Below are 25,728 nucleotides of genomic sequence, written 5' to 3'. Positions count from 1 at the left end.
CATAAAGTATTGTTACCAACCTATGCTATATTGCTATAAAGCTTTGCAAACTATGTGCAAAAACAAAAAAAAAGGAAGAAAAACTGGGTGAAAAATATAATGACACCCATTAAGCTTAGAAAGGAACACACTTTTATGCCTTAACTTAATTGCTTTGGGGAGAGTAACCATAAAAACGATGTCAGTTTGGTGAGGAGTTTTTAGGGCATTTATGCATGAACAACATTTATATGTTATATACGAAAATAAAACTAATTCACTGCCAGAACAAGAGTTCTAAGTTTATTATATACTTAAACTAAAATTTTCTGGGGATAAAGCGATATTTATGTCTTAACATGCTAAAATAAACAAATAAACTACTAAAGTGTACATGTATGTTCTGGAATATTATAAAAAAGTTTTGTTATATTTCCGCTTGGAGAGAACATTTTATGAGATATTTAATTTTTGTTTGAATTCGAAAGGAAAGTAGAGATAAAGATGAAAATCATCCTCAAAAAAAAGTATTTGCTTTATTCAACTTAAATAAATTACGCTAAGTAAAACTCTTTCAAAGGTTTTTGTTACTTTATCATAAAATTAAATTAAAAAAATGAGCACAGAGATGGGTCAAAGTGATAACAAAAAAAGATATCAATTCTAATGTCAAAGTCTTCTTAAATGCAAAAGAGTTTCAAATATACAATGACAAACGTTTTTTTTTTTTTACTTTTTTTATATACTTATATGAATACATAATCTAAATCTCATAAATGTACCTTTGTATAGAAGGTTAAAATTAAAAGTAAGCCATCATTTGACTCAAGCAACCCTCGTGATTTTAAATTCATTTCCCCCTTTAATTACAAGAAGGTAGTTGAAATTATTCAAGATTTTCCTACTTTAAGGACATTCCTTTTAAGTCCTTATTTCAATATCAAAACACAACCTACCTGGGTTGTAGACGTTTATGACATATAGCCTATATGAGCATAAACATCACCCTATGCCTCCCACTCATTGAGCGTTAACCACATGCAAGCAACAACGTCCCGGCGGGAGGTCTCTTTTCTCCTGTGTCCTGTCTACCCACTTCTTTTAAGTGCGAAAATTTAAAAATGAAAAAATAAAAAAAAACAAAAACTACTAACGTCAGTCAGGTCTTTAAGGATAATTATTTTAATAACACGTGATACATGTTTCGTTCGTTCGTTTTTTTTTTTGAAGCGCCTTCTGAACGACATGTTTCCATCAAGTCATAGGTAGGTAGTATAGGTACCATGGGAACATGTTATACCTTCTCACCATACTGGACTGGTTCTAGACACATATGAGAGTATTTTCTCATAGGACTTTTAATGAGGTCGGCTATGGAGCTAAAGCTTTTGAAAACTCTTAGGAAGTGAATTTGTTGAAAGCCGAGACTCTGTCTGCTAGCTTTTTATAAAGGTTCATTATATTGGGATTTTGTGAAAGCAATATAGAGAAAAATTGTATTCTTCTATTTTCACACTTTTGTGTATATCATTCAAGCACACACGAGCTTTTGAATTAGTGGCACACTTTCTTTTGACAGTTTAAGATTCACACGCACTCATATATACTTTGTGTCTTTCATATTTGTTATAGTCATATGCAAATTTGCAGTCAAACTTTTGATAAACGAAGGAAGGTCAATGACCTTGAAATAATAATTATTTTGAAATCTAAGCAAACTTTTAAATTTGTGGATCCATTGTCGATTTTTTAATATATGATGTGATAAATTTTATTGCACTTTTACGTTTTTGAAAACTGTAGGAAAGAGAAGTCAAGTATTTGATTGTAGTTTAACACATTTCAGCATTTAGATGAAAAGTGAAAAGGCAATGAAGTTTATCAATTCGACGCTTCACAGATCGAGAAGATCTTGTAGTTTTTTAAACTTTTTCAATCACATCTTTGCTATAGTACCTAGCAGGATTTAATCAATCTGAGTTAAGAGCAAAAATAATAATTAATAAAATGTAAATTTACTTCTTTTTTGTAGGAAATGTATAAAAATAAACAATGTTTTCATGCAATTTGCAAAACTTAAAATTTTTAAATTATACTTTTGCGCCATTCTCTTCATGCTATCCTTGAACACATAAATTAGTTTAACACAAAAATAGAATTCATAAAAAAGGTATCATTGTGAAGAGTCATTTTAGAGAATCAAGACAACATATCACAGCACATTTATTAGCATATGACAACTCATCACAAGTTTCAATTCAAACAAATTTGTTTTAAGTTCAATTTTTTGAGTGTTCTTCTTTTAGGAAGAGATAATCTCTGACGGTTTTGTTTTTATTTGTCTTAAAAATTGTTTCTTTTGATTAAATATTCGATATGATGAGCTGTCCTTTGATGGGCTGTCCTATGATTAGATGATGTGGCATTATTAGTTGAGTACAAACATATTTTTCATAAATATTTAAATTCCCAAAATGTTTTATTATTTGCATAAATATTTAAATAGCCAAATAGAAATTGCTTTTTAAAAAATAAGCGAAATGAAAAAGCGCAAAACAAGTTGCGAAATTTGATTAAGTCGTTATTGATGACAATTTGAGAAATTAAAACTGCTAGATAAATGAATGCTTTTGTGATGATTTCACCCTTTTATGCCAATATACCACCCATAAGTGATAACTTTTTCGAGAAAGCCATAATACATTTCATGCGTACGTACATTTTACAACATTTACATCAAAAAATTGAAAGATTTACAAAAATAAAAGAAAAGACAATGACATTGGTACCTTATGAGTTTTGACCTTTTTTAACTTCCAACTTCTATAAAGTTTCTTGCCCTTTTAAAGTACCTACATTTCTGATCTCTTTAAATTTATTTCGATTCCAAAAGTTCACGAAAATAGCTAAATTTAGTAAATGTCATTGCGTAGGGGTAACCATTTTGTTATGAAATGTGTCCCACATTTCGCTAACAGCCCCAAGGACACAATACACAATAGAAAAACAAACATTGACAGTACCGTGTCGATTCTCATTTACATATATAGCACTCATGCATAACATAGGTTAGGTTTCCCAATTCCAGTTAAATATATATATCATAAAATTGTTACCATTCCACCACCATCGCATCTCTGCGAAACGTTATGGATTCCATTACACAACAATTTAGATTATTCTCCATCTCGCATATCGAGCTGGCTTCGTTTGTGATACATTACCAAGTGCTTAATTTAATTCCAATGTATCAACACCTTTCGGCGAAAAACATTCTACCCACCACCAATTTCATCTGGAAAAGAGCCCCCGAGATACGCGTTCTTATTATCGTATTTTGCCAAAAAACAAATTGGAAGAATGAAACTTTGCGAAATGGAAGATTTGAAGTGCGCAGCGCAAATTCAACAAATCTTAGAGTTTTTTTGTTTTTTTTTTTTTTTTTTGTGGCCAAGATAGAATCTCATTGAAAATTTAAATATAAACAAGAAGAAAGAGAAAAAAAGAAGAGTATATTGCTACTTACAGAATGTCCAGAGGTATCTTCACCGAACAATCCCTCAGCGAAGTCGGCTCGTCGCTGCGTCGTTTTGCGATCATCAGTTATAAGCAATTTTTTATCTGCTGAAGTGGATTTTGAGTTGCTCTAGTTTGCGATGCATCCATTAGCTTGAAGGCGGTTTAGATGATAAGTTCCGAGCGAGACGAATAATCTCGAGTGTAGTTCGGTTTTTTTTTCGTTTGATATGTAGTCTGTTCCTGAATCTCAAGTAAGTGGCAATATTTCGCCACTTGACACTTGTGTGGTGGGTATCGTTTTTATTGATTGTGGTCAATGGTATTCTCACGGAAATGATTTATCAAAATATAAAACTACCATATCCTTGAATCACGTCAAGAAGACGACCGACGACGACGATAACGATGACGATGACGAAAAACGAAGACAACGACGACGACCGACTGAAGCGAAGCGACGTTTCAAATATATTAAACCTTCCTTTTAGCTTTTTCGTGTGTACGGATATCCTTTAATCTTTTCTTAATCGAAATTCGCTTCGAACGCTCTTCATGTTCAAGGACCCGAATGATGGTCTGTGCTTTGTGTATACATGTAGAATGAAGGAGTGAAATCTCACTGGCATGGCGTCAACATGAGCCCTTCTTTGCTAGCAGTTATTGACAGAATCAAATTTCCGCCCTCAAGCAACCGACATTGACGATGACAACGAAGAAAGGAGGAACGCTGTAGTAGTTGTAGATAGGACGACAACGTCGTCGACGAAGACCGTGGCTGATGTTGATTCGTTTTTGGCGTCCATTCAACAGCTCAAAGGATGTCATTACTTGAAGGACAATTCATTCAATTAAATTTTGGTTAGAGTTTCGGAAACTGTTCGCTTTTGGTTGAATGTTTAATTTGTTATTATTCTTGGCTTGTTGAGAATTTCCTGTTCGATGTTCGTTTAAATATGGATAATATTCCATCCTGATGGTGATATTATATATGTTGACTTTCGTTTAAGTTGGTTTTTTTTTTTGCTTCTTGTTTCTGGAAAGAGATAATATTGCGCATATTAAAAAACACAATTTGTGAATTTCAATTAAATTGTATTCAAGTTTTATAAGTGGTAAAATTATAAAAGTTAATAAATGTCATAAATTTTTCTTGACAATAAATCTTGCAATCAATGAATGAGTTATAAGCGGAGACTATAAGGCTTGTCCCACTGAGTACGAAATAGTATGTATAAATTTCACTGTAGCGGCAAAAATATTATTTGTCCGTATTTCAGCCATTGTAAAAATTCTGTAGTCGTCAATTTTCAAAACGATTTTATTGGTTTTGCATGTTTTTTCTTAATTTGCATGACAAATATAACCATAGTGACAAATTGAAGTTAAACTATGTACCATAATTTTTAACAATTTTTTGCTGATAATAGTATTAGTAGTAGTTTAAATTTGTTACAACCTACCCTGGAAAAATGTTTCAATTTACCCCGACATAAGTAAAATTTTACACAGTGAAATTATTTCTGAAAAACCAAAATTTAATAAATTTAGAAAAAAGCACGTATACGCCACAGTGAATGTGGACAAGGTCCAAATAATGTGAATATGTATTACATTCAACTTTAGCCAACATACCTACCCAAATTTACATGAACTTTATATTTTCTGTGTCGTCAGTGTTAATAAATAAACAAAAAAAAACAAATTCCTTTCAAATAAGAACTAAACATTAAAAAAAAATCTTAAATTATGTTTATTTTTAAATTATTGAAAAACAAAAAAAAAAATACAAGTTTAAAACAAAATAAATAATTAATAAATAAAATAGAATTTTGTATTATAGTTTTGGTTACTTAGTAACCGAAAAGTCCTTTTCAGTTTTTTGGCTATCGAATACACAAAGCTGATTGTGGCGCCGATTCTCTTTCATCGCGGTTTTTTTTTCCGGTGTCACTTCTCTATATAATTATTCAATGATTTTACTGAGTTTTGACATCACAGAAACTACACAACAGGTCAATTAAAAAAAAAAAATTGAGAAAAATAAAAAAAAAAATGGAATAATATTTTTTTTTTTAATTTGATTGATTAATTTCCTTTTTTTTAAATATTATTACATTTGCTAATTTTTGTAATAAAACCCAAAATGGTTTCAGTTTCAGACTCCTTTCAATTTCAGTTTGTTAACATTTGCAAAAACCTAGTTTTATTTAGATTAGTTTATTGTTGTTTAAGGGTTTTAATTCGTTCATTCATCAATCAATTCGCTAGATATGATCAATTCCACCCTCTTCAGTTGTCTATTTTCAAAGCGTTTATTAAAATTATTAAAATTTTAATATCCAACGTCCTTAATAACAAATATTTAAAAAAAATGTATCGTGATTTGTGCGTAGATTATAATTACCTTAAATGTTAATTTAATTAAACAACATCTTTTGAAAATTCTTTCTGTCAATTTGTTTAATTTCATTTTTTAGTTTTTTTTTACTCTATGTATTCAGAGATACATACATATATACACGTAAAATAACGTAACAGACGTACACAGCACACATTGAAAGTCAAACTGAAAATCGATCCAATCCCTTGAATTATGAATCAAGGACATGCAATTTTTTTTTCCTTCCGTTTACTTTACTCATGACGACGACACCGACGTTCAGATATAAGTTATAGGTACGACAGCAATTTTACTTCCATTCCATTAATACCATCTACAGTACCAATATCCATAAAGCATGGTTCAGTTATGTACATAACTGAGGAAAACGTGTATAACAGAGTTTCAAAAATAATATTAAAATCACAACGCACTTGATAGTTTTATGTGCCTTCGTTAGGTACAAAGTTGCAATTTATCCAAAGTCGAGAGACATACCTTCACAAGGTCAAAATTGTATGAAGGGTGAAAAAAATCCGTTCAATATCAAACTTTTCACACTTGGCTCTTTGCAGCCAAAATGGGGGTGTGTCGTGTTTCTGAGTCATTTAAGGCTATTTAACAGAGTACCGGAAGAGGAAGGAATAAGAATAACTATTTCGACGACATAAAAGCCTCAACATTTTTCTTAGAGACACATGCTTTTCCATACCTATAGAAGACTGTGGAAGACGCAAAAATGAGGTACTCATTATTTCAAATGTCCTTTGAAGTAAGTAGGTATATCGCTCGCTCTTGAATGTTATGTAGGCATGCAACAAATCAATTTCATGCTAATATATGCGTGTATTATATGGAGATACATAAATACATACATATGTATAAATACATATTATATTTTTGATTGTATGCTTTCTTTTCTGAAGAAAACCATGAAAATACATTTTTATTTGTAACGCATGATGGAAAGGCTAATTGATTCTATATTTTTTTTTTACGATTGAAGAAAAAAAAACTCAAAAAACCTTCTGTGCCATTCAGAGAAATGAAAGGAAGGTTTTTTTTATAATGTTGATTTTGAAGTACCTTCATCCAATCCATATGTACGTAACTAACTGCGAATACACAAAGTCAATAAACTCGTTTACAGATGAATTTTTTATGATATTCCTTGAATCAGGAAAACAGAAAAATAAAAAAAATAACATTAACGAGAAAATTATCGATTTATTTTCCTTTACAAGTTTGTCTTTTCAAAAAAAAGAAAAAAAACCAAAACACGTACCTTGTCATAATATCAGTTAAACAAAGCTAAAGTCGTTAAAATACTGCGTCATAACTTGAAATTGTTTTTTAGTCTTCAAAATGGAAGATTCATTCTAATAAATTATTTGTTATTTGGTATCAAACATTAAACGACATTTCAGCCCATTGATGTTTGAGAATAACTTATTGGTTCGTTTGTCTATGGTTCGCCTAGAATAAACCCCTCATATGGAATTTTATTGGTTTTCAAGACTTATGATTTGATATTAGAAATAATAATATCTACTTTTCTTTGTTTTAGGGCCAATTTTTCAATATTCAGATAAGCCTCAGTTAGAGCTTATTCCTAGGAATAAAATTTTTTTGTTTATACCAACATTTATTTTTCTGATGGTCTAACTGACGATTAAAAATCAGGACTTAGTTTTATAAAAATCAGATAAACCTTCTTTTAAAAATTCCCTTTTCAATTATTTTGAATTTCAAAATTTAGCTTTTCAACATTCTATTAATTTATATTAAGAACCTGGATCCAGCCAAGGTTTTTAACTGAACGAGGAATTCGTGACATAATTTTTTCTCGCTAATTTATTAGACTTACAGATTACAGCAAAAATTATGATAAATAGCTCTTTAATTCAATAACAGCGTTTTGAGGTTATATCCTTCAAAATCTATGGATAAATAAAATAAGTCCCAAATGAACTAACTCACAAATAAATGAACTAATTCTTACTAACAAATGCCATGGGGATAGTTTTCACAATTCTTTGTGTTGATTTGGTTTCAATTTAAAACGCGTAACGAAATAAATGATGACGCACAAACTGAAGCATTTATGCACACTGGTACTATAACTGTCAGCTTTGAAAAAAAAAGAAAAGTAAAATAATAATATGTAAAAAGTTTGATACTACATACATATTAGGGTGGGTCAAAAAAATCGAAATTCGTTTTTTTGATTTGGTACCTCGAAAACTCGATTGCTAGACACCTCTAGAATATACTCACCAAATATGAGCTCTTTATCTTAATGGGAAGGTCCTCCGCTTTTCAATTTTCCATTTTTACATCAAGCTTCAAGCTTGGTAGAAGCTTGATGTAAAAATGGAAAATTGAAAATTGATTGCTAGACTCCTCTAGAATATACTCACCAAATATGAGCTCTTTATCTTAATGGGAAGGTCCTCCGCTTTTCAATTTTCCATTTTTACATCAAGCTTCTACCAAGCTTGAAGCTTGATGTAAAAATGGAAAATTGAAAAGCGGAGGACCATCCCATTAAGATAAAGAGCTCATATTTGGTGAGTATATTTTAGAGGTGTCTAGCAATCGAGTTTTCAAAGTACCAAATCAAAAAAAACGAATTTCCATTTTTTTGACCCAAAAATTTTTGATCTAAAAAATTCGAAGGAATTAGTGATATGTTTTTGAAAATTTAAGTCTTTAAGACAAATTCCTTAAATCTGATAAACAAACCTATTTATTATGCATGTTTATAAACTAAATCATAAAACTCAAATATGACTATTTTTCTTTAAAGATTGATTTAAGGATAGAAGGAAAATTCATATATGTATAATATAAAATGAAAATTCAAAAACAATTTTATTATAAAAGACCAAACAAAAGCTGAGAATATTGTTCAAAAATAATTCCTGGTGGGTGGGTTGTTTTCTTTGAAAATCGATTCCTTTCAAGTTTTCAAAAACCCTTGTTGAGACCTTTTGATAAAATATTTCCTATTTACTCCTTCTCAATTCTATTTTAAGGCAGTAATGTTGAAAAATCAACACACTCCAACTATCACCCTATCACCAATAACAAAAGGATTTTCATATAGGCTGGGTTCGTTTGGGTTGGGTTGGGTTTGGTTAGGTTCACAAAGCTTATATAAATATATATGAAAAAAATGATTTTTTTATTTGAAGCGATATATAAATACATATGGGTACGGTACGCATATATAAACCTTTTGTATATAAATCCAAGTTGAATAGAAAAGATACAAATGAAAATCTATAGACGACACAACGAAGACGACGACGACGTCGCCATCATAGACAGAGTCTTGAGACAACGAAAAAAGAAGTTTGTCTGTTGGGAATGGGATATGATCCTGTTATATCAATGCGTGTGGGTGATTGTTTCCATTCCATTGTCATTGTGTCTGCGAGTCCTTAACAACTCACAATATGTATGTGATGTGTATATACATATTTTATATATATTTTGATGGTTCTTACTGTTTCGATGACAGCAATCCCAAGCTTTTGTTTATTATTTGATAGAAAATTATCCTTTTGTGAGTGAGTTCATCTCTTGTGTTGTTCATCAAGAGACAAGAAGAGGGTTGTGTTGTTTTTTTTTATTGTGTTGACTCTATTTTTTTGTGATCAAAATACATGAAAAAAACTTAAATTTATTTGATTTTTATGATTAGCTGTTTCCTGCCATGATAACGTCTCGTTTAAAAAAAAATCCAGAAATATAGTCAAGTAAGTATTGATTTCAACAGGAAAGTACTTACAAAATGAATAAAAAACCCTCTCTTTTGTAAGAATATCATTCACTTTTTGATAACAATTCAACTATAAATGACTATGATTGGTTGACTGTTTAACTACAAGCCAAGATTGTATTTTATTATGGTCACACTTTAAGCGTTATAAAGCACTTTTTTTAAGTTAACAATTTAAAAAAAAATTCTTTTTTTTTAAAGAAAGAACATGCCGAGATTATAACTGGATTTGATAGCTTTGAAATTAGCTTAAGAAATATTATTAGAATCGATAATTTTAAATAGAAATGTTTTTTTTTACATATTTTACAAATTGTAGCTACCGAAAAAAAAAACATTAATTATTGCATAAAAAGCTTAATAACTTTTTTTAGAGTAATTATATCAGAATATAGAATGTCCAATGGCCATATTGCATCAACATACATTTTTGAACTTGATAACATTTAAAAACATGTAGGTAAATGGACTTCTTCTTTGATGTTTTTTTTATCAGAAAATTGAAAGCAAACCATTCTAAACAAGCGTAAATTAAAATAAATAAAAAAAACAATTTTGGAACATGGGGCGTATGAGTAATTATTTTTTCATCTTTTTTTACTGCTTAAATATAATAAAATTAATATGATAAAACCTTGCTATCAATAATAAAATTATTCATTTAAGGTCAAAAACCTTTGGCCCAAAGCTTAAATTAGTTTCTGAAAAAAATTTTGTATTGTTGTGCGTAACCTTCACAAAATTAACCATTGTTCTTTTTTAGGGAAATCAATCATTGTTATTGCTGTAGGCAAAAGAAAAAAGAAATCCTTCGTAAAATGTCACGCAAAATAAAAATTAATTAATTCTATCATAATTTCCTATGTGTTCGTGTTGCCTAAAAAAAGACATCATGCATTCACGAATGATTCACAACTTGGTCCAAAACTTGTGTTAAGTTCTTTACATGATTCTATTAATTGTTTTTAGTTAAACTGCTGATTCTTAACTAACTTCAAAGATCACCATTGTTCTTATGACCCAGTAAAATGTCCTTTCAAAATAACAAACAAAAATCGATTCAATAGATGTTACTGTGAACTTGCTATATATCGTTATAAGATTCCTCCCAATAACCTTGAAGAAGAAAACAAAGACTCGATTATTTGTTCAACTTTTTCAAATGAAAAAGAGAAAAGTTCAGCAAAAATTACGAGTATTTATTGTTGCATGTTAGAAATTGCAAGTGCAAGTAATACTTTTCATCATCCACCCCAAAGCCAATTTCGAAATACTACCCTATAGTTGGTTGAAAACAAATTAACTGCTACCAAATGCTACAAAACTCGTACAATTATACGAAAAACCAGAAACAAAGAAATTGAAGAAATCATGATTTGAAGGTTTTTTTTTTTTTAGTAATTCTGATGTTTATCCTTCAACAAAATCGACAGGATAAAATATTTTCTCTTGTGTATTTGGAATAGCAACATGCTATTATACTCGAACTCACTGATCCAATCTAAAACTGTGGATACAACTTTTCAGGGTTCAATTTTTAACACATGCAATCCTTTTGTGTATTGTTATTCGATCATGAAATGGCAAAGTAATTTAAGTGAAGGATACAATTTGAAGGACTCGAAGTATAGTGGATAGAAATATAAATGTGTATTGTTTTTTCAGTTTAATTTGTTATTAAAAAAATTAAAATAATTGTAGTTACTCCTAATTAAATTTGAATTTCTAAAAATTTTATTTTTATTTTTAGCAAACTTTATATTTAAGTATTTAGTTATAATTAAAAGAAGCAAAGAAAAGAAAAAAATGAAAAATATGATGATGTAAAGAAAAATATATCATTTACTGCAGGATAACGTTGTTGGATGCTGGGTTCGTATAATTGCATTTTATATGAACTGTAGGTACATTTGATTGCAAGAAAAATCCTCCTTATTATCTTTGATGCGGAAATTAAAAATCATTGATTAAACGAAATGAAAGGATTATTTACTTAATGATACTAAGGATGAAAATGTTGTGAATTAAAAATGAAAACTTGCTTCAAAAATTTATAGAAATTTAAGTAAAATAATACGATGATGTTTGAAATTTTGCTAAGCCATTCAAAATCAGCTAACTCCCATGAAAAAAATACATCTAAACGTTTTCGGAATCCATAAATGTCCCTTAAAATTTCATAAAATTATATTTAAGATTAAAAATAAGAATAATTCTAACTTAATTAAATCTTTTATTTTTTTAATTAATTCGTGACACATTTTCCAATTTTTAACTTGAACTTCTACAATTTGCATTTCCGTCTGGGGTGCTTTTGCATCTTTTAAGTTTTGCGATTTTGTGAATTCCGCACATCATTTTAGATTTCCACAGAGAATAGACACAAAATCAGAACTTAATAAAATGAGATAGTCTCCTTCTATCTGTTGGTTTGTAGATATTTAGATATAGCAGGTACTATAATGAAACTCAAAAATTCATGCACAGCTGCGTCCTTTATTTCTAAGACAAAACTTTTTGGCCAAAGTAACCACGCTAATCCGAGAACAATGTCATCATGTGCTGAGGCCTCAGAGAGGTTAGGTATACGTATATACTCATAGCTATGTGATCCCCAAATGGGAAAACGAATATCGGATTCGGATTCATCCATTATTTTACTGCACGAACAAGGAAGACAGGACGACGAACAGAACACACCAAAAAAGATGAGAAGGAGGAGAGAGAGAGAGAGTGAATGTGTTTTGTAACTTTAAGTAAAGTCGTGACTTTTATAACGATGAAGCTTTTGGTGTTCTTTGCTTTGTTTCTAGTAGCACAAGGACTATCCATGTAGGTACCCTTCAATTATCGTGTTAGAATATTAAGTTATTTACTTTAGTTTCCTTTTAAATCTAATAAAATATTCAAGGACATTATATTTTTTTTTGTAACGAATTTTGTTGTTTTTTTAACACAAGATAATACACTTTGTGAGCTTGAAACGTGCACGAGTCTGATTTCAAAAGATTAAAATTAAGATACTTTTTACAGGGTGATTCGATATTTATTAAAAATAAATTGAGTAAATTATATAAAAATATAATGAGAAAAAGGAATGTTAAAGAAAGGTTGTGGTATACAAATATTATGAATATGTAACTTTTTATTTCTAAAAAAACAATGTCAATATTTACTAATCAAATTTCTTAAAAGTTTTGAGGTTCGAATAAAGTGTGCCATTTTAGTTTTTGTTTAATTAAAATATAATACCTTAAATTACGATTAACAAATCTTTAAGGAGTTTTGTAGTCACTAAAATGTGAAAATATCTTTAACAATTTTAAAATTTTGAGATAAAGAAAAATTTAAAAACTTTAAGAACCACATTTTTTAGTTGAGTTTGTGCCTACCAAAAATCGATTGTAATCGCTTCCATTGTTCAATTTGAATAAAACTATAAATTTCACTCGCTTTATTCACATAAAAGCTGTATATGAAACTCAAAACGTTCATGTGAGTAAAAATTCCTGCTACCTAAACCACTGCTTTATTCTCCTACACATATTCAAGTTAAAAGAATTTATTTTCAGTTGAATCATGAATTCTAAAAGAAATATTGAACATATCGTTTTTTCTTTTCTCTCCGATACAATATAAATAGGTTTTGGTATTTTTCCCAAAAAAATTAGAAGCCAAATTCTGTTTCCCCTGGGTTGCATTTTTCTTTATCCTGGAATCTCTGCATTTACTTACTGCATAGGAGCCATAAATCATTGGGATAAAGTGAGCAATGTACGTGGAGCACAAAAACCATTATATGCTTTTTTGCATGATCTTTATTCTAAGTTCAATTATTCCCCGAATAGCATATTTTTCATCCTTTTTTTTTTGCATGCACCACATTGATTCATAATTTGAAATGATTGCCATAACAAAGGATTGCAGCAGCTTTTGATCCTTTCTCGACAACATGACCTACCAACCTTGTTATTTTGTTTTTGTTTTTTATTATTTATTTTTTTATAACTTTATGCTTTGCTTTGACTTTGAATGTAGGTCCTCGTTTCGTTTTTTTTTTTTTTCAGCATCAGATTGTGACTTTATTATGAAGTCATATGCAGAAAAGCGGGTGAATAGAATTTGCTTATGTGTGTGTGTGATTTTTATTTTATATGCCAAGAGGATGCGAAAATACGAAAATACTCGTAAATGGAACTCGTGAATTTTTTTTTTTTTCATTTTCTTAATGGTGTACTCAGAATCAGGCGCGTGCTTTTTTGTACTTTGTATGGAATGCCACTTACAACATCTTTTATATATTTGTTCAAATTTGAAATAAAGGTCATTAGGTTATATAATTTTGTATATAAATATACTTAAGATAGCTTCAGCATTGAGCATTATAATGGAATAGACAGAGAGATATGTATGACGCATGTTTAACAGCTACTTAACATTGTTTTTAAAGAATTTGAAAATAATTTGTTTTTTTTTGGTTTTAATGAAAAAAAGTCCAAGGCAAAGTTGGAGTGAAATAAAATACATATTTCAAGGACTGTGAGTCAATGTAGTCAATCTCTTTTTATAAGTGTATAAAGAGCTAAATATCCACGATTAATTTTAAGTAATATTTTTTGTTATTAGTTTTTGTACATATTACAAAATCAATTCAACTAATGTCAAAAAATAAAATGAACGAATTGAAATTGTTAAAATTTTTAAATTTTACCAAATTTGGTAAATGTATATAAAAAAATAAAATTCCTTATTCAATGGAAGAAAACAACTCTTTAAATTAATTTGAGCTCCAAAACAAGACGCACTTAAAAAAAATTCAAAATCGTTAGAGCCGTTTTTTTGAAAATTATTTTTTATAGGTAAGTAAATAATTAAAAAAAAAAGTTTTAAAATAATATGGCTCTATACCATTTTATAGCAATTATTATTCAGCACCGAAAACCAAAATTTCAAATATATCTTCAATATCTATAGAGTAAAAAGATGAAAAAGGTTACTCATACGCCCCATAGCCCAATACACATAATTGTTTTAATTTATTTTTATCAACGATTGTTTGACATTTTTTCGCTTAACCTTTGAAAATGTCATTACACTTCGATGAAACCTAGACAGTTAAATCATTTTTTGGTTGAAAGGAAAATGTTTGCAACAAACTAAAATTAATAAAATATTTCTAATCATTTCAACTAACGATAAAGATTAACAAAAAAATGCTTTGAAAACTGTCTATAATAGGTAACCAATTAATATAAAGATCAAATTTCTACCAATATTTCCAATGATCACCATGAACCAATTGACTTTAAAATCTATAGTTTCAAATTGTATCTTTTATTATATATAGCTATATATGTCCACGACCACCACCCACCATTAAATGCATGAACAATAGCAAAAAAGGGATGATATTAATTTAAATTAATATATCGTATCATCGTATTTAATTTATATCTTCTTTATTTCTCTTATCAATAAACTGTAAATGTTCACCTCTTTGATTTTAACCTATTAGCATTTAAAAAGCATTTCTAACAAATAAATTAATTAGTAAGGCTCGTAAGCTGCTCTATAAATACAAAAAATAATAATAGACTTTACAAGAACAAAGACTTCTTTACTGTTATTGTTTGCCATGGCTTTAGAAATCCAATTAATCAATAACTCAGAAGTGTTGGGAAGGGCAAAATAATTAGAAATGCTCGAAAGCCACCCTCTTGGCACGTTCATCATATCTGCCAAGTTTGTCAATTAGTAAGTAGCTATATGGTTCTATTTTTGGCTATAAGCCAGGTTTTCATAAAGTAAAGAGAAACAAAAAAAATTATTTTATATTTTTTCATTGATTTATATAAAATGTGGGCTTTTTTAAGATTAAGATTAAATCAACAGTTTCCTTTGTTCTAGATTTACATTGTCATCAAATTACTTTTGAAACTTTTTCAATGTAGGATTTTTTTATTTCTCAAAGTATTCATGTAGAGTAGATCTATCTTACAACCGTTAACTTTAAAGTTCAAGGTTAGAGGATAAATCCAATTATGTACCCCGCTTTGAAATGGAAGTCGTCTTTTGGAGATTTTCTTTCCAGATGATTTATATTATTGAATCAGAAACCTCTTTCCGTTTGCGAACTTTTGTAAAACTGAATTTTGTCTACATGAACTTTATACATGTTCAAATCAAACCTATATAAACTGAATTTAAACAAGAAACAAAACTACATAAAGACACAAGAACTAAGGAAATAATAAATTAAAATAACAGCGAAGATAGTTAGAGCAGGAAAAGTCGTTAATTATGTACAAATCAAATTAATGAAATGAACTAAAGGTTCATATCTAATGATGTATATTCACTTTAAATAAATTATATTTATTTAATCAATACTGAGCAACCCTATAATGTAGTACACGAACTTGAACTTTATTTTATTTTATTTTATTCTGTTTTTCTTTCAAGGATCTTATAATTGAATCAAATGACCCTGAAATGATGGGCTGAAGTGAAAATCTGATTTTCTATATAAAACATCTTCTGTTGCTTTGTGTAATGATGGAAAAATCAATAGAGTTTCTACTTTTATACATAAAATAATTATAAGCTTGTAGATAAGAATACAAATTAAAATGGTGTTTGAATTTATCTGAGTAATTATTTTGAATTACAATTTTGTTTCTGTGTTTAAATATATTTTTAACATTTTACTGTCATTTTGATTTTTTACTTGCTCTATAGGGCAAGTATTGGTTTCGTATAGAAAATAAAATGCACGACTGGGGCCGCACGTACTTGCTCTTATGATAAAAGTCTCTTTTATGTCAAAGATTTAAAAAAAAAATATTTTGAATTAGTTAAAAATTGATTTTTTTAAGGAATTTCATAAGAAATGCAAAAATACGAAATTATTTTTTTTTTTTAGTTTTTCTTACGCCATATTTTTGTTACTCCATTATCCGTATTTTTTGAGAAAAACTAAAAATGCAGTTACGTTAGATTTACGTATAACATTACTTGTGTAAAATTTAATCGAAATCGTTAGAGTCATTTACGAGAAAATTGCAATAACTCCATTAAGATGTACGGGAAGAGCCGACATCCGCGATTTAAAAAAGAGTTAATGTCATATTTTCACTATCCGCATTTTTTGAGAAAAACTAAAAACGCAGTTATGTTAGAACTGCAAACAGCAATACGTATGTTAAATTTAATCAAAATCGTTAGAGCCGTTTTCGAGAAAGTTGCAATAACTCCAAAACTTTGTATGGGAGGTATACGTTTAAAGCGAGATATTAAAAAACAAAAAAAAACCAACCTTGGAAATTACAAAAAAATCATCTGTACCAAATTTCAAGAAAATCCCTCAACCCGTTTAGGCTGCAGCTTCATGTACAGCTTTTTGTGACGACGCACCGACGCACCGACGCACCGACGCACCGACGCACAGACCGACGGACGTCATGACGAAAACCACTTTTTCGGACTTCTCCATCATCGTAATGTTAGTTTTGATTAAAACCTCGAATTTTTTTTTTTACACGAAACCAATACTTGCCCTATTGAGCAAGTAAAAATGCGAGGTTTTAATCATAACCAACATTACGATGATGGAGAAGATCAAAAAAGTGGTTTTCGTCATGGATGGATTTGCTTGAAACTTGGTACAGATGATTTTTACGTAATTCCGTAGACTTTTTTTTTTATTTTTTTAATATCTCTTTTTTAACGCATATCTCCCATATAACGTTTTCGAGGTATTGCAATTTTCTCGAAAACGGCTGTAACAATTTCGATTAAATACTCTTATTGATTCTAACAAAACTGCGTTTTTAGTTTTTCTCAAAAAATTCGGAGAACTAAAATATGGCGTTGCCAAAAAAAGGATATATTTTTTAAGTTCATATATTTCATCAAAGCATAAGTCAATTTTATTAAAAATGTACAGACAGCATTTTGAAATTTCAAATGTAAAAAAAATTTTTTTAATTAAAAAAAAAATAATTTAATTTTTTTAACATTCAATTTTTTTTTCTCGACACTAAACAAAGTCTTTAATTTCCAATAGATATTTAAGATAACGATACTTTGGAGTACAAGAGCTAATAAAAATGGTGACTAATTACTTGACTGTTGCAAAAGGATTTCCAGCAGTCATGTAAAAAAAGTTAAAACAAGTTGACAAAAGAGAAGCGTGGAATTTGGTACAACAATTTACATATTAGTGGCCACAAATTTCATGAAGTTTTGGTACTTCCGTGCAAGAGTATCATTTTCATGATTAAAAAATGCATCTCGATTCTCGACTAAACCGTTAAAGCTCCTCAGAAAATTGTAGGTCCTCTACATTTTTTCATTCTTCTGGGTTAATAGTTGTATGTAACTAGTTCTCGTATTTATTTAATGATATTCAAAATATACAACATTATTTCTATGGTTTTGGACTTATTTCATATATCAATTAAAAACGACAACCTAGATACATTTTATTGGTTAGTCAAACGTTTATGCTAAGTTTCATTTGGGTAACAATTTTTTTATTTACATTTTATACCCCCATGAAATTTACTTCTAGATTTTGTTTCTCTTAACATAAACCTATTGTAAATAAAAAATTATTTTATTTCTCATAACCTCATACCTTTACAATTCTTGGTATAAGAACTCCAAGACATTAAAATTCTAAACTAGAAAATAAAAACACATATTTATTCAAAAATTTTGCCTATAGCTGTTGTGTTTATAGACTTCCATTTTATATATACCTAGTCTCATAAATAAGAGATATGTATTAACAAATAAAGTAAACAAATTCAAAACTAAAACCCTTAACTTTTTTATTGACCTTGACAGACAGTTAACTGCTATATAAAAAAAATATACTTCTATATTATATTTCCATCTTAAAAAGCCTATCCCCGTTTTATATATGCGGACATTAAAATGTGCCTTCCTGTTCAGTGGTGTTGTTGACTTTTTAGACAGGTATACATTTCTCCTGGCTATAGTAATTTCACATGAAAGTATATATTTTGCAATTCACTCGAGGCTGTTTTTGTGAATACCTATAGAAATCGATCCAACTTTATATTTCAAATTCAAAACCATAAAAGAAAATAACTACAACCTGTTATCGCATAGTAAATAAGTTTGGGTTCTATGCATATGAATATTAAGGAATAAAATATTTTGCTTGTATTTGCATATAGAAAATAATACATTTTCTTCAAATGTTTAATTTATTTCAATTTTATTTATTCTTTGAAAGCAAATACATTACAAATCTTATAATAATTAAGTGTACTGCTCGTTGATGCACATAATGTATAGGAAATAACAAATTTAGCCTCTATAAAGCTCTACAAAATGAACAGAATCATCTTTAAAGCTTTGCAGAAGCAATATTGTTGGTCCGGTTGGAGAAAAATCTATATCATAAATGTATAACAATTCCCTTAAATTATGAACAAATTTGTAGATATACGTGATCTTTCATTAAAACAAGCAAGCACGAAGAAGAAATCAAAAAGAAATTAATTTGTGGGTCAACATTTTGCGGGGGTCAAAGTTCTTCTGTCAAAATTCTGCTATCCAAATTCTGCTCTACAAAATTTTGCTTCCAAAATTCTGCAAAATATTAAAAAAAAAGGTTTGGAAAATGTTTAAAATAATTAATTAACTAATTAATTAGTTAAAAATTAAATCAATATTTTCAAAAAATTATTAAAAAATTATTAATTTATCAAATAATGTATATTTTTTCTCAGCAAGTGCATAATGTTATAAGAAAAAACAGAAATGGCAGAATTTTAAACAGCAGAGTTTCGAAAGACAGAATTTTGAAAAACAGAATTTTATTTAAAAAAGCAGAATTTTGAAAACCAGAATTTTGAAGTCAGAATTTTGACCCGCTCCCAAAACTATTTATTAAATATATCAAAACTTGTTGATTTTGAACTGCCCTACTAACAATTTTGCTTCTATAATGCTTTACAGAAGCAACAATTGCATCTGTAAAGCTTTATAGAACCAAAATTGTTTGTCGGGTGAGCTTATACATATTTTTAAGATATGTTTTTTTTTAATCTTCAAAGACATGTATTAAAGAAATTTTTTTTTGGGACAAGGTTGACTTATAAGTGACAGATAACAGTGAAATTCGATAAAAATGTTACGTGCCAAACAAAAACATATTTTTTTTTAGCAAAGTACCTACCTACCTCCTTCACATGTAACAACTTCACGCATGATCTTAATGTCATGTCATTTATCAACCATTTATAGTAAACCAAAATTCTATCTTTTTATTACGAAGCAAATAAAAATCACATAGAGAATAAATAAAGTAATAAACTTCTATGTCAAGTTATCTATTTACTTATTAATAAACTTGTCCATCTGCTTAAGAATCCTGCGAAACAAAACTTTATGAGACAAGCACTTGCTTTCGAACAGAAAGTGTCAAGTGTATAAGTTTTATTGATTAAGCTTCAGGCTCCCTCAAAAAACAAAGAAGTTGTTATTTTATAAACTTGTAGTATATACGAAAACACACACATATAATATACAAATCTGTGTTTATGATAGGTTTTCAATTCCAAAAAGTTTTGTTGGAAAGTACCTATTAGAAACATAAGTAAAAAATTTTATTTTCACTATCAGATGTAGCTTTTTCTAATTAAACTTGACAAAATGATACTGACATGTAGAAATGTTAAGAAGTTTCTCGTTTTAATAGTTTTATTTATATAATAATTATTAATTATTATAATTATAATTACTATTCTCCAAATTTGCGTTATTTTCAATTAACATTTTAGTAATTTTAAAAAAATCAATTTTCCACTAATTTCATTAAAGCATTTTAGTTTAAAATGTGTACAGCTAACTAAATTAAATCCCTTTTAATATAAAGAAAATAATTTCACTGCAATTCCACAGTAAAATTACTTAAGGCCAGATAAACATACAAAAAAGTTTTATAAAAAAATCAGATTACAATAAATGTGTTACATACGAGTAAATAAATGCATTATAAATGACCTTTTCTTCCTTTTTGATAATGTCAATATCGAAACAATTTAATGTAAATATGTATTGTGTTCATTGACAAATAATGATTTTTTTATTTTGAAGGAATACATCATTTAATAGGACACATTTACTTAGTCAAATGTGAAATGTTTGTTGTTAAAATCAAAGAAAATAAAAATATGTATAGTTGTTAATTTATTTATATGCTTACCAATATAACTGCTTTATTTTTTTATTGAACGGCTCTTGTGACTGCAAATGTGGGAAAGTTTTACATTGTCAATCAATGTTAGTCGATATAAGAATTATCAAACTAAATGAATCTGTGAAGGAAGAGAAATACAAAATAAATTAAGTGAATTATTTAAATTTGATGAAATAAAAGTATTCATACAGAATTATTTACTTTTCAAGGATATGCATACTATCAAAGATTTTTATACTTATACTTTGAAGGTTAAAATAAATTTAGTTCAAATAGTACACAAACTCTAGGTATAATTTTTTTTTTTAGTTACCTAGTACAGTAAAAAGAGTACATAAAATCAACAAATAAAATAAAAATTGTTACACTCATGAAAATTGGCAAAAAGTTTGCTTTTGGGATAAAAACCAAAGATAAAAAAAAGCTTATAAAAAAGTTATGTGGAAGGGTGTTTTTTCGCGGAAAAGAGGGAGAAGGTGAAGGTCAATAGTGAAAAAAATTGTTTGTCGAATATTATAATATGACACATGTTTCTAAGGTATTTTTTGATGCTGAGTCTAATGACATAAACAGTCAATACGATTGCTCTAAGAAAAGTTATTGCCGATTAAAAACAAGGATGCTTGTTTTTTGACTTCAACAAGTAAAATATAATCAAAACCCATGTGAAAAACATGATACAAGTAAAATATAATCAAAACCCATGTGAAAAACATGATACACTGATGAAATTTGGGATAAAGGAGTTATGTATAACAGCTGACATAAATTTTGTTCATTTCTTAAACTTCGTGAAAAAAATTTGTTTGTTACAAGATATAAGAAACAAAAGAGTCTACAAAAATTATCTTAAGTGAAAGTGTGTTTTTTTTTTAACTGATGAGATTTGGAATTAGTACCACAAAAAACTGGAAAAAAATGTTACAGCAATTAAAATTGGTAAAAATGTTTCATTTATAGCAGAAACCAAAAATCTAAGCAGTCTATAAAATATTTTAAGTGAAAGGGTGTTTTTTTTTTTTGGGAGGTAAGGAAAATCCGTGATAAGTCCGATATAATCAACGGTATAAAAGGTACCCTTACGCAATTTATTAAAAATATTATCTTTCTCATGGGTGTAGAGAAAATTTGTTATTGAAAAAAGTAAGTAATAATAGTGGTACCCTATTGAAATTCAGTAATTATGTTAATTTTGAGATTTGAAACAAGAATCTAAAGTGTCTCCAAGAATATAATGGTTGAGAGGGTGTTTTTTGCGTGAAAACGAAAATGATCGGCCAAAGTTGTATTTGGGATAGAAAGCAAAAATAAATAGTTTTCATAAAAAAACATTATGTGAAGGGGTGTTTTTTTTCGAAGAGACAGTAAAATTTGAAATTGGTCCCAAAAAGCTAATGATTCATTACCGACTTCCAAAAAGGAGGAGGTATTCAATTCGACTGTATTTTTTTTATTTTTTAGTTTAAATGACAAATTGAACGTTTATACTTAAGTTCTTGGACGTTTTACACGAATTATTGGCTTTTTGTGACCAATTACAGATTTACCCATGCGTATATGCTTTCAACAATCTATACACTCAAATTATGAGTTTTACAGCTGCGTATACTGAAAAACGAAAAGTATAACGAAACTTTTCGTTCGTTGTGCTATTTTTTATGGAAAATTTCGTTTCGCATCAGCTGCGTATTATGTAGGCTTTAAAATCAATTTTTTTTTTTCTAGTTATGTATTTTATGTAGGTAGATATCATTGATAAAATTGACAATGCTGAAACGATTTTTAGGTTTAATTTGCGATCAATTTATTTTTTACAAAATTTTGGCATGAAATTTAGTTTGAAATTGTGTGAATGTTTTTTTGGTAAACTGTGTTTCATAATTATATTGTGAAAGCTAGAAGCTTAGATATCCTTTTAACTTTTATATTTATTGTTATTTTTTTTTTATTTTTGTATATTTTTGTTGAATATTTTTTTTAACGTGAATAATTTTTGTTTGTAGGTATATGTTTGTTTATAAATGAACTAAAAAACATTGTATACTGTTTTGTTTTTGTAACGAAAATGTAACTAAAAGAAAAGTGTCATAATCATTAGTTCATAAAAAAGTAACTTTAAAATGAATCTGACACAATCATATTAATTTATAAGCGTATGCTTTGTGTTCCATTAAATAAAGTCAAAAAAAAAAAAAAATATTTTCCCATAGATACATGTCATTACACGTATTGTTTGTATTATTATTTAATAATTATCATATTGATCATGGTCTAGAAAAAATAATAATTACATGATAATTATATTGAATTTAATTACGACCCATACAAAATTGTTGCTTTTGAAAACACCGATAATCCACAAAAAAAAAATCGTCCTTTTTTAATTCAACAGACCGATAATATTGTGAACCTCTTCTGATCAAAATGAAACACACAGACACACAAAAAAAATCTCATTTGTAGCATTTTGTTTATTCCTTTGTGACCGAAAAATCCAATTACATTTTTTAATTTATACACCATCTCTAGGATGCGTCATAAAAAATAAATGAGCTAAAATTAAATCAAAAAGCAAAGCACTTCCTCCTGCACTCTCCACATCCCTTGCTAGTATGAATAATCAAATTTTAATTATTTTGTGTGTGACAACAAATATTTTGCGTGCGACAACAAATGTTTTGTATAAACATTATACTGTATACACAAACAAATCAACAATAACAACAATAACTATGAAAAAAAGGACATAAAGTTATTTACAGGACAACCGACTGACCAACCGACACAGACAAATAGGACGAAAAGTACAAAACCTTGACAGCCTGACACACAGGGAAAAGTGAATGTGCCACATAATCTTAAAACCAAATATCCTAGAGGGACATTTAAACATTTCCATTCTCCATTCCAACTGGTATAAAGTAGTGTTGTTCCTTTAAATTTTCTCCTAGTCGTTATTAAGTTTTATATACAACTTTTTACCTACCTACTCTGTATGCGAACCTTTTATGTGTGATTGTGAAAGATTTTGTTTTAGGCCACGGACATGTAAAAACTCCTAAGCTAATTAAGAAAAATTGCGGGGGATATGAAGGATATAACCTTGCAATTTCGTATACAACACACGTTTTTTTATGAAAAGCAATGACCAATGAGATAAATGAAGAGTGTCATAGAGATTTTCTTTGTATTTTGTCATTTTGTCTATTGACGAGTTTAATACACATACAAACAATTTGATGAACCTTCTTTAAAAGAATAAAATAATGGCAAGTTGGATATGGTCTAAGGTCAAAACTTTGACTGAAGTTGAATAATTTGTATTGATTAATTAGGGCACTAATTACAGTCCGTATTTAACTTCATATTATAACAAATATCTTATTAATATAATTATGGAACAGTATAATTGAATGGAAATTAATTTCATATATTTAGTTAGAAGGTTAGATTTTATCAGCAAGTTGTCAAGACCAAAGTTGTATCGGACGAAATTACATTTTTTGTTTTTATGTGTACTTTCTATAATTTCTTCTGCACGTTTGTGTAAGTTATTTTTTTTTTTTTTTTTTTTTTATGGAATATGTATAATAATATTTGTAGAAGTATGATTAGTTCATAAACCAAATGAGTTTTGTTTTTGGTATGCATGTTTTTATTAACTAATGTCTTTTAAATATGGCGTAGATAAATTAGCTCAAATCGACCAAAACATTTTTTTTTTAGAAATAAGCATATTTTTAAAAACTAACTGCAGTCAATTCCTAAATCCGCTGAAAGGAAATGGACATTAGATTATGCACCAAAACGAATGTTTGCGTATGTTTTTTTTTTTTGAGGTGCGATTTGAAGGTAGTTTATTCAAAAAGTCTTGTAAATTCCCCTCAATCAACATGTTTTTTTTCCAAAATATTGCATTTTTATAAATTTGGCTATATCTAGGAATGTAATTGTTTTGAGTTCTAAATTTCATAACAGGGCTCTATGCCGTCAACCATCATTAAAATGGTATTTCGATTGTTAACTATCAACTTATAGTTGATAAATACTGAAATTTGGTGTTTTAAAACTTAATCTATGAGAACATTGGATTTTTCCTATTACATTTCAAATAATAACGGAAAGCATAATTTTCTGTTTTCAAAACTTTTGTAAATTAAGTAATAATACCTATATCGAAATTTAATTTTTATCAACTATCAATAAATTGATAGTCGCAAATCGCAATAAGGGTGATAGTAAATTCGTTCAGCTATTGTCTTTCGGAAACATTAACGGAAAACTTATGACACAAATCGAACAAAGCAACTCATCGGACTTAAAAATAGAAAATTATTAAAAAACGTTTTCTATTCTTTAAATATTTCGAACTAGCTTTTCATGTAAATTGAATTGTTTTGACTTCATTGGACCAATTTGATTCACTTATAGACCCATCTGAATATGCTACCGTTTCGTATGTTGGTAGTGTCTTATCTAAAACATTCCTTCATTGCGATATATTTCCTATTTACAATATTGAAATTCCATTGTAATGGGTGTGACATAGTTACTTCATTTTTTGTTCCTGCCTTGTGTGTATACTATTCATTAAATAAAATTTTTAGTAGCTTGAACACCTAATATATTTAGTTGTTAAAAGTAATTTATATGAAAGGTGATTTAATGACGTTGCCAGTAAGCACACATTTCAAGAGAATTAATAAAAACAATGTGGTTTTATAACAATTCAAAAATCTAACGGGTGTGACATATTTTTGACTGTAAGAAAAATTGTATTTTTAAAACATATGTATAAACACTAAAGAAAAAATCAATAAATTCAAG

General features: G+C 28.5%; 1 protein-coding gene across 1 annotated transcript in view; it reads right to left on the bottom strand.

Annotated features, from left to right (window-relative positions):
- Positions 1 to 25,728, bottom strand: part of LOC129906360 (heparan sulfate glucosamine 3-O-sulfotransferase 5) — a 58,643-nt gene that overhangs the window by 17,869 nt on the left and 15,046 nt on the right. The window contains exons 2-3 of the mRNA XM_055982101.1: positions 20,908 to 21,019; positions 3,506 to 4,531 (exon numbers count right to left, since the gene is read on the bottom strand). Coding sequence (XP_055838076.1) covers positions 3,506 to 3,579 — 74 coding nt within the window. The 5' untranslated portion in view covers positions 3,580 to 4,531; positions 20,908 to 21,019. The remainder of the gene's footprint in view (positions 1 to 3,505; positions 4,532 to 20,907; positions 21,020 to 25,728) is intronic.

Source organism: Episyrphus balteatus, chromosome 1 (genome assembly GCF_945859705.1).
Source record: "Episyrphus balteatus chromosome 1, idEpiBalt1.1, whole genome shotgun sequence".
Lineage (NCBI taxonomy): Eukaryota > Metazoa > Arthropoda > Insecta > Diptera > Syrphidae > Episyrphus > Episyrphus balteatus.
The sequence above is the reverse complement of the archived record's forward strand: the minus strand, read 5'-3'. Positions and strand labels throughout refer to the sequence as shown.